At 35.0% G+C, this 9,986-nt stretch overlaps 1 protein-coding gene across 1 annotated transcript; it reads left to right on the forward strand.

The window, feature by feature from the left end:
- Window positions 1–328: 328 nt before the first annotated feature.
- On the forward strand, window positions 329–6,756 carry LOC111301670 (uncharacterized). Its single transcript, XM_022897504.2, has 7 exons — window positions 329–2,383; window positions 3,999–4,089; window positions 4,521–4,678; window positions 4,764–4,815; window positions 4,936–5,018; window positions 5,187–5,280; window positions 5,822–6,756. Exons 1-7 carry the CDS (start codon window positions 674–676, stop codon window positions 6,418–6,420), a joined length of 2,787 nt encoding a protein of 928 aa, XP_022753239.2. The 5' UTR covers window positions 329–673; the 3' UTR covers window positions 6,421–6,756.
- Window positions 6,757–9,986: the final 3,230 nt, after the last annotated feature.

The raw sequence follows: 9,986 nt of genomic DNA on the forward strand, positions 1-9,986 counted from the left end.
TAATTTTATTAGAAATAGTGGGTTAATAATCAAATATATCTTTAAATTTAGTAAAAATTGAAATTGACCCCCTCATCTTTTATTTTTTTATTTAAAATTCAGTGATTTATTTAGAATTTAAATTCCAACAAAGAATTTAAAAAAAAATTGCACATCAACATCCTAGCAAAAGGGTTGAAGTAGCTTGTTTATATAAAAAACAAAGAAAATAAAAATTAATATTGGGAAAAAGAAAATAAATGAAATTTCCAATATAAAATTTGTAATTGTAAAAATAGAAAAAGGAGTTGTTTTGCTTTTAACCTCACCGTTTTGTTTCCTCTTGTTTGTTTATTCAGAATATTTTGTTTCAACAGATAGATCCTCTATCTTTCACTTTTCAGATTTCACATTTCAATGTCCCAAACCCGAAAATCCAACAAAATCAACTCACTCCCCTTCACTTCTCCCACGCAAACACATCAACAAACCTCAATTCCATAGCTCCTTTTTCCCTCCTTCCTTTCCTTTCCCTCCCCTTTGGATCTGATTTTCTCTCCCTTTCCTTCACTCCAAACACCATTGGCCCTTTCCTCCTTTTGATCCAATCCCAAAACCAAACTTTTTTTTTTTGTTTTTGGTTTCTTTTTTATGGTTTTGTCCAATTTGAAATGGGAATGCTCGTAAAGGAAGCATGACCAAAAACCCCATTGGCAGCAACAACAACCAGAACGACGACGATTCGACCCAAGTAGGAGAAGAAAAAGAAGAAAACAAAGGCCAAGAAGAAGAAGAAGAGTGTTTTTACGAATCCCTTGATCGCATTGTTTCTTCTAATTCTTGTTCTTGTTCTAACTCAACTTCTCCTTCTTCTGACTCTGACTCCGACCCAATTACCAGTTCCAGCAATGCCCACCACCCATTTCCCGTCCCTAAATTCCCTATGGCTGTTTCCAAGTTCGACATCTGGATCTCCGAACCCGCTTCTGTTTCCGAAAGGAGAACGCGGCTGCTCCATGAGATGGGGCTTAGCAGGGATCCGGGTCTTTCCCGGACAAGACCCGGGTCAGAAACGGAAGTGGGTACAGGTGGTGGAGGAGGAGTGGAGTTTGGAAGAAGATCAGTTTCGTCGGATTGGTTGCTGAATATGGGGTTGGAGAAGCAAGATCGTGGAGAGGAACGAGAAAGTAGTTCTTCTGGAATTGTACGATCGAAATCAGATGGTGATGCAAGTCGCGATGGTGATTACAATGATGTTGCTGTTTCTTCTTCTCCTAGTTTATCTGTTTGTCCGAATTCATCTTCTTCGATTCCTTTTGTTGGTTTATGTTCTGTAAATAATAATAATAACAACAATAGTGAATGTGATCATATTAATCCCACGGCTGCCAACTTAAGAAGCTGTGAAAGTAATGAATCTACGTGCAATAAGCGGCCCACGGGGCCGAGTAGTAAGAGTTTCAATGGGGAACTTGGTTTTAAATCATTTGGTGGTGGAGAGGTTGTGATGGAAGATGAGATGGTTTGTAGTGAACAAGTGTGTACTATTAAGAATCTTGATGATGGGAAAGAGTTTGTGGTGAATGAGATTAGAGAAGATGGGACGTGGAACAAGTTGAAGGAAGTTGGGACCGGGAGGCAGTTGACCATGGAGGAGTTCGAGATTTGTGTTGGACATTCTCCGATTGTTCAAGAGTTGATGAGGAGGCAGAATGTAGAGGAGGGTAATAAGGATAATTCGGATATGAATGTGAATGGTGGTGGTGTTGGTGTTTCCAAGTTGAAGAAGAAAGGGAGTTGGTTTAAGAGCATAAAGAGCGTTGCAAGTAGTGTGAAGGGTCATAAGGAAAGACGAAGTATTGATGAGAGGGATACATCGTCGGATAAGGGTGGAAGGAGATCGAGTTCTGCGACAGATGACAGCCAGGATGTTTCCTTTCATGGGCCGGAGAGAGTGAGGGTAAAACAGTATGGAAAGTCATGTAAAGAACTCACTGCTCTTTACAAGAGTCAAGAGTTACAAGCACATACTGGGTCTATTTGGAGTATTAAGTTTAGTTTGGATGGAAAATACCTTGCTAGCGCAGGTGAGGATTGTGAAATTCATGTATGGAAGGTAGTCGAGTCAGAGAGGAAGGGAGAGTTATTGATGGAAAAGCAGGAAGATCGGAATTTGAACTTTTTGGTTGTGGCTAATGGATCTCCAGAACCAACTCTGTTGTCCCCAAGTGCAGATCACCATCCTGAGAAGAAGAAAAGAGGAAGGTCATCCATAAGCCGGAAGTCATTGAGCCTGGACCATTTTGTGGTGCCAGAAATTGTTTTTGGGCTTTCAGATAAACCTTTTTGTTCTTTTCAAGGACATTCGGATGATGTGCTCGACCTCTCATGGTCCAAATCTCAGGTTAGTCATCATTCTTATATCCTCTAAGGTGTTTTGACAAATATTTATGAATATAGTTGGATTTTCAAAGTTTTTAGCCGTAATGTTAATTGGAAGAATTTTATCAAGTGTTTCTTTGTTTTCTTTAGAAGCCTTATAAAACATAATCTCCGGACTTGTTGTAGTTGTGTTAGTTAAAACTGTTAAATTGATCTGTTGGTTCTGTTTATACCAAGCATTTATGATATATTTTCTTGCTGGTAAACTAAGGAATGCCATTTTTGTTTCTTCTCTTCTGAGCTGTGCTTCATGGAGATGGATTTTTGGATCAAGTTTTTGGTGGCAAATTTTGACTCAGAGTTGTATAACATTACATTGCTTTTTAGTTAGAACTAAAATTGTAACAGGACTGAAGAAATTTAATTGGATCTGAGAAATCCTTCTAGTTTTCCTTGTATGGTGAGTTTGGAGGGAATCCTATCCTAAACATGATTCACAACAAAGAGAATGGAGAAATAGGGCACCTGTGTGCAATGCACTTAAATTAAATGTTATATGTGAAAGGCATATCTGATTGAAGCAAATGTGAATTTCATCAAAATACAAAAACTATTGCCATCCTGCTTGAATGCTTCTTGTTCTATGAAGAAATGGATGGTCAATGCATTTCTTGTTTCCGTGCTTTACTTGACAAAAGGATCTATGGAATACAAAAATGAAGTAAAATTTCTTTTAAATTGGTGGGCAAACAACAAAGAGAAATTGGTGGATCTTCAAAGTCAAATTTTAATTGTGTCCAGGTTTAATTTCTGGCAACTATAGGTGATATTGCTTGGTGGATTTTTTATTTGGCATTTCCTGTTTAGGTGTTGAGGCTGGTTGCTAATTAACTTGCATGCATTTATACTGGCTGCCAAGAAGTAAAGCAATTTTACAAAGCCTTAGGCAATCAAGTCAAACATATTCAATACTAATAAGATGTGTTCTGGCACATAAAGAAATGATCTAACAAGTTCAATATGTGGTTATTTTGCCATGTGCAACATGAATATTTTCAGAAAGCTTACTTTCTCATGTTTATCTTAGATCAGTTTTTATTTGTTCCATGCGTGAATTATCTGGCAAGAGGCTTGATCTTTTTTTGCAGATTGTCTTCATCCCTTCACTATGCTCTTGATTGTTGCCTTTGATGTTTCTGTGATGCCTTCATCCTTGTCAGGGATTCTGGTCAAGGTTCCTGATGATACCCTTAATATACCTTGTGGACTCTTTGAGATCATCTTAAGATCACTTTTGAGTTTATGCATCTTCAATATCGAGTTAAAAGACCAAAAATGTTTTGTGGTCTACCCCCACATGTTTTTATAAACCACTCCTGAATGTTAATGGCATGTGACCATAATTGGATGCCCAAAAAGTCCTTTGAATTTTACAAGATGCAGATGTCATGTACTCAATTGGTCAGGCCTCTGTGAATTCCTTCTATATTTCTAGCAAGCTTTTTGAGAGGTTGTTGTTACTAGAACTTTTTATGAATTTTTGTTTCCATCTTCACCAGCTTAGCCTCATTTAGAATCATGAACCAATATACTGCTGCAAGATATTCTGGAAAGATTTTTCTTTTTGTTCTTTTCAGCAATTGCTCTCATCTTCAATGGACAAGACTGTGAGGCTTTGGGACTTGATTAGCAAGACTTGTTTGAGAATATTTTCACACAGTGATTATGGTAAGTAAATTGTGAGTTTCATGTCTTTTGTTTCTTTACTTTGGAGTTTATCCTCTTAATAGCCTTGTTCAAGAATGTTACTAAATTGTACTCTCATTTTTTTTTCTTTTTTGATAAAATAGCTACCCTTCTCTATAGAAGCGATGGATAATTTTAAACTACCTTCTGTCGTCATAGCTGTAATACCAAACTGTGTATCAGGAAAAAAACTGAAAAAGACTCTTGAGTAGATAAATCCTTAATTGTAACTCTCTGGCTTGGAAGTGTGCATGTAATGGACTCAGGTTAAGCGTGTTTAGTGTAGAGTCAGTCAAATCAGTGATTCAAAAATTCAAAGATCCAACATAGAAAAAGCATACGTATCTTGTCTCTTGAAATTGGTTTATATATTGCTAATCATGCTTTATGCTCGTGGATCTGCCTTGACACAGTAACCTGCATCCAGTTTAATCCAGTTGATGATAGATACTTCATTAGTGGATCCCTAGATGCTAAAGTTCGCATATGGAGCATTCCTGATCGTCAAGTCGTTGATTGGAATGATCTGCATGAAATGGTCACTGCTGCGTGTTATACACCTGATGGCCAGGTTGGGCAATGGTCAATACAAGTTCATTCTATGTAATATACAATGTATAAGTCTGTAGCCTATTGAACTTTTAATTATTTTGAAGGGTGCACTAGTTGGCTCATACAAAGGAAGCTGCCGTTTATACAATACTTCTGGTACAAGTTTATGATCTCTCTCTCTCTCTCTCTCTCTTATGTCTGCATGCACACGCGATATTGTATAGTTGATTTGACACTTTAGTTTTCTTAAACATTTACTTCTTGCATCTTTTGCAGAGAACAAGTTACAACCAAAAAGTCAAATCAATTTGCAGAATAAAAAGAAGAAATCTCATCAAAAGAAAATTACAGGTTTCCAGGTAATCCAGTAGTCCTGCTGCTTGAAATGCTGTGTCTAAATAAGGAAGGATGGCGTTAATCCTTTTCTCTAGTTGAATTAGAGATTCCTTACTTCGAACATGTTGCATATGTTCTTGCTGCCATGTGTTCACTTATTCTTCCTCTGATTGGTTACTTTCTTAAAACAGTTTGCACCTGGAAGTTCATCAGAAGTACTCATCACATCTGCAGATTCACGAATTCGGGTTGTTGATGGTGGTGATCTAATTCACAAGTTTAAAGGTAAATCCTCATATTCATACAATATAAATATATGATATAGCCGTTGGGTGATTTGGGAGGGAGAGTGGCCATAGATGATAGTGATTGTGGCTGAGAGCTAAGAGGTATGGGAGACTAAAGAGAACTCTTAATTTTCATACTTACCTCAGCTGGGGGATGGTATGTACTGGTGTATCATGGAATGAGTATCAATTCTTAAAAATGATGTTCTGCTTTTAGGTTTGGATGCTAATAGACTGTTTGCCTGAGAGGGGGTGGGGGTGGAATTGGGATATTTGTTTTAGTTTTCGCATTCTTCTTAGTGTAGTTCACTTTGTGGTAGTCCCTATTTCTATTGCTCAAAGATGTGAGTTGTCGCAAGAGGATTTTCACATCCATTTTGTGCCTTGATTACCAAATAGATTTTCTTGAAATGAATGTCACTAGTTGCAAATTTTCCTGGTTGCTCTTGAAAAGTTGCAGATTTATCATTTAGTATATATCCACATAAAATTCTGGAATTGTGCTGATTCCACAGAAGTTGCTGTTGATTATGTGACAGGATTTCGGAACATGAACAGCCAAATCTCGGGTGCTGTTACGGCAAATGGAAAATATGTTGTCTCTGCTAGTGAGGACTCTTACGTTTATGTGTGGAAACACGAAGCAGAATCCCAGCCTAGCAGAAATAAAGGGGTCACTGTGACACACTCTTATGAACATTTTCACTGTAAAGATGTATCAGTGGCCATCCCTTGGCCGGGCATGGGTGACACATGGGGACTACGAGATACACAATTGAATGATCAAAATTGTTTCGATGACAATATTGATGAAGTTTCAACAGCCAATCATCCTCCTACACCCATTGAGGAGTATAGTGGAAACGAGGGTTCATTATCAGCATCCGGGTGCAGCAATAGCCCTCTCCATGGAACCATTTCTAGTTTAACCAATAGCTACTTCTTTGACAGAATCTCAGCTACATGGCCAGAGGAAAAACTTCTTCTGGCAACTAGGACCAGGAGCCCCAGGGCCAGTATGGATTTTTCCTATGGGGTTAACCCAAACATGTCGGCCTGGGGTATGGTGATTGTGACTGCTGGTCTTCAAGGAAAGATTAGAACTTTCCAAAATTTTGGATTGCCGGTTCGGATTTGAGGGGCCAAAAGAATGGTGGTAGGGAACCTCAGGTTCAGGTACAATCCATTTCCTCCCCTTTGGTTAAATTGTGTACAGAGAGATATTGGTTGAGATTTGTAATATTAGCTAGTTTCATTTCTTTCTTTGTGCCTGTGCTCATTGGCTGTAGGGGAATGAGAAGCCACTCCAGTTGAGCACTGAGCAAAATATAGATTTGTTCAGAAAAAAAAAAAAAAAAAGAACTACACCTTGAATTTAGAAACCGATGTATTTCTGATATCGGTAATTGTAGAGCTAAGATCATGGCGAAAGCTTATTGAATTGAAAATGAAATTCTTTTACTATTCATTCTCATCAGTCATTCTTATGTTCTCGAGCAGCAGTGTTACTGCTATGGAAATTTTAATTGTTTTTTAATGAAATTTGTTTGGACTTCAAATACTGATAAAGAGAAAAACCCAAAACTCTAAGGTCCAAAAAAGAAAAATGAATAAATAAAAACCAGAAATTTGCAATTTGGCATTTAAGCTGAGTGCCTCTAGTCAGCAGCAACCACCAACCATGCTGAATGGATTTGATAAGTTCACATGGTCATGTCACATATCATTTCTAAACTTATTAATTGTTTCTTTCAATAATCTTTTCGAACTCCCTTTGCTAGTTATTGTGAAGCCAAATTCTTTTTAACAAATGAAGTTTTAATATGTGAATAAAAATAAAGACTGCAAATATTAGAATTTAAATTTCATATTAATTAAATATTATAATTTTTTTAAAAAAATAATTATATAAATCAATTAAAATAAACCTAAAATTCATTTATTTTTTCACTTCACATTCAAGGCTCTAAGTTCTTAAGATTTTATCTTAAAACCTCCAAGTTTGCCTAATTCCAAAGGATAGGAAAGAAACCAAAGTGTTAGGAATAAGATCAGTAAAAGATATGAAACATGTGGTCTTTAAAGTAGGGAAAAGCTACAAAATTCCCCTTTTTCCTCTTTTAGTTTTTTTTCTTTTTATAATATAAGTCTGGGTTTTTAGCATCAGTGATTGGTAATTACAAATGAATTTTGGGTTCAAGCCCAACTCTTCGTACGGAGCAAAGCACCCCCAATTGTCACAAAATCCCTTCCTATTATTTATAATATTAATTATAAGTGATTCGAATTTAGTTAAATTATTTTAATAATATATAATATTATAAACTTTAAAATTTAAATTAATTTTTTATAATATTCAATTTTAATTGGGTTTCAATTTGTTAGTTTTTAAAATTAAAAATTTTTATTTTTTATATTATTTTAATATAAAATTTAAATATATTAAATAAATTTTTACATAAAATAATTATTTTTATTTTATAAAATTATAAAAAATATAATTCAATCCGTATTTTTTTATTTTTGTTTTTCATTTCTCAATTCAAACTTTGTATATATATATATATATGTATATTTAATATCTCAATTAAATCAACGATTTTAAATTAATTTTTAATTTTTTTAATTGTTTTCACACCCCAAGGAGTGGAACATCCTTAAGGGAGGGAGTGATAGAACCAAAATATCCCCATTCTAAGGGGAAAAAAGTTTGTTAAAATATCAAATGGAAATCCGAAACTAAAGCTTCATTCCCTACATGAAATTGACGCGACGGATAAATTACTCTGCTAATTATTCTACCTATCGTGTCCAATAACTTTGTTCCTTTATCACAATAAAATAGACGTGTAAATCTAAATCATGATTTAATAATACGATAAAAACATAAAAAAATATTATTTAAAATTTTAATAATAATAATAAATAAATTTAATGTAATTTTTATATGAAATATAATATGAATATACGAATTATTAATATTTTACTTATTACAAATACACAAATTATTATATTTAGATTAAAGGTCACTTCCCTCCTTCTATATGCATCAAACTGAGAATCAGTTTGATACACTTTTCTAAGGAACGAAGCTCAGCTTCGCTTTGGTCAGTCCATAGGGGAGTTTATTTAAGGGTCTTAAAAGAACCCAATTCAAAGTGGTTGAATAGTGTGGTTTCAAAGTTAGTTATGGCTCTACGGTCTGCTGCATTGCTTCCAGCTACTTTCTCTGTACCCAAAGAGGTTTGTTTTTAGTTTTGTACTGATGAAATGGGATTTGTTTTTGTAGTTTTAATCTGGGGTTTGACGTTTTGCCATTTTGGGGGTGTTAACAAGCATTCTGCTTCACTTTAAAACTAGTTGTCTCAGGAAGCCAGTGATCAGGAGAAAGCTCGCAAAACATGGGAGCTCAGTGAGAAACATTTTGGATTTGCCAAATTTAGAGCCTTATGATGCTTGCCACTTAACCTTTGCTTGTAGGAGAGCTTTGATATTGGCGAAGGTCTGATCCAATTGATGAACGTTAGATTTTGGATTCAGATGGTGTGCTGTTGTAAACATTCTTCTTTTGTAATGTAGGTGACTTTGTGAGTTTACAGTTGACAACAAAATTACTCACCGCGGTTGCTAACCTGAAATTGTTCAGACATTGTCAATATGAAAACACAAAATAAAATAATAGATAATTCAATGAACTTTGAAAAACTAAAACGTTCCCAAGTTTTTAAACAATTCTGATGTTGTAATCATTCAAGAAACAGAAAAGGATATCCCTAGCTAGAATCCATGCCATGGTGATTTTAGTTCAGAAGTTTACAGAGTCACTAACACATTTTTACAGAAATTAAAATTAATCTGGATGCAAGTAAGAGCTCAATCCCACTGAATCCACAGGTACAAAATCAATGTCATCATCATGAGTTCTCTATAACCTGCTTCCGAGAACTGATTGGAGACCTCCATGATAAAAGAAAAGAAAATTGTTCTCTACCTCTCCATCAGAAGTTATGAAACTCAATTAGTTAGTCTTGTGTGTGTGTGTATATATATATATATATACACACACATATATATACATATATATATACATACACACACACACACATAAATATATAGAAATCTTCCTTAATATATTAATTGAAATTGACTCCTCTCATTATGCGTTTAAATACATAATTAAACCTAGATCATAATTAACTGAAATCATATCATTAATCCACATATATAATGACTTCGAGATAAATACAACATGCTATACTGCCTCTCCATGGGACAAGCGATTGAAGCAGACATGGTTAATGAATGAAGAAAGATGGCAAGCATTCCTACGAGTGATGAAACTGCTACTGATAAGGAAAATTTGATGAGAAGATTGCTTGGTAGAATTGTGTGGGATGTTTAATCACTGAAAGACAGCATTGCCTATAGGAAATCAAAGATTTGATATTGGTGTTCACTTTTAAAGGATTAAAAACAGTTTAGGACAGTGAGATGAGGTTTATGGTAGAATTTTATGACAGTAAGATTTGATATCAATAGAATTTTATGAATTATAACGAAGGGGATTAAGAAATATGTTCTAGCACAAGATCATAGAACCATAACTTGAATTTATGCCATCAAAATTTCATCAAAATCCTACTCCCAACAACAGTAATTCAATCAGTGAGAGCAACTTCTAGATAGTTAAAGACTCTTATATAT

Source organism: Durio zibethinus, chromosome 15 (genome assembly GCF_047325235.1).
Source record: "Durio zibethinus cultivar Kanyao isolate XHJ-2024 chromosome 15, ASM4732523v1, whole genome shotgun sequence".
Lineage (NCBI taxonomy): Eukaryota > Viridiplantae > Streptophyta > Magnoliopsida > Malvales > Malvaceae > Durio > Durio zibethinus.

Excerpts from the sequence above, each read along its gene's own strand:
- LOC111301670 (XM_022897504.2), top strand. The coding sequence starts at position 674 with ATGACCAAAAACCCCATTGGCAGCAACAACAACCAGAACGACGACGAT. Across the intron at positions 4,816-4,935 it reads CCGTTTATACAATACTTCTG|AGAACAAGTTACAACCAAAA; the intron begins GTACAAGTTTAT and ends CATCTTTTGCAG. Across the intron at positions 5,019-5,186 it reads AGAAAATTACAGGTTTCCAG|TTTGCACCTGGAAGTTCATC; the intron begins GTAATCCAGTAG and ends TTCTTAAAACAG.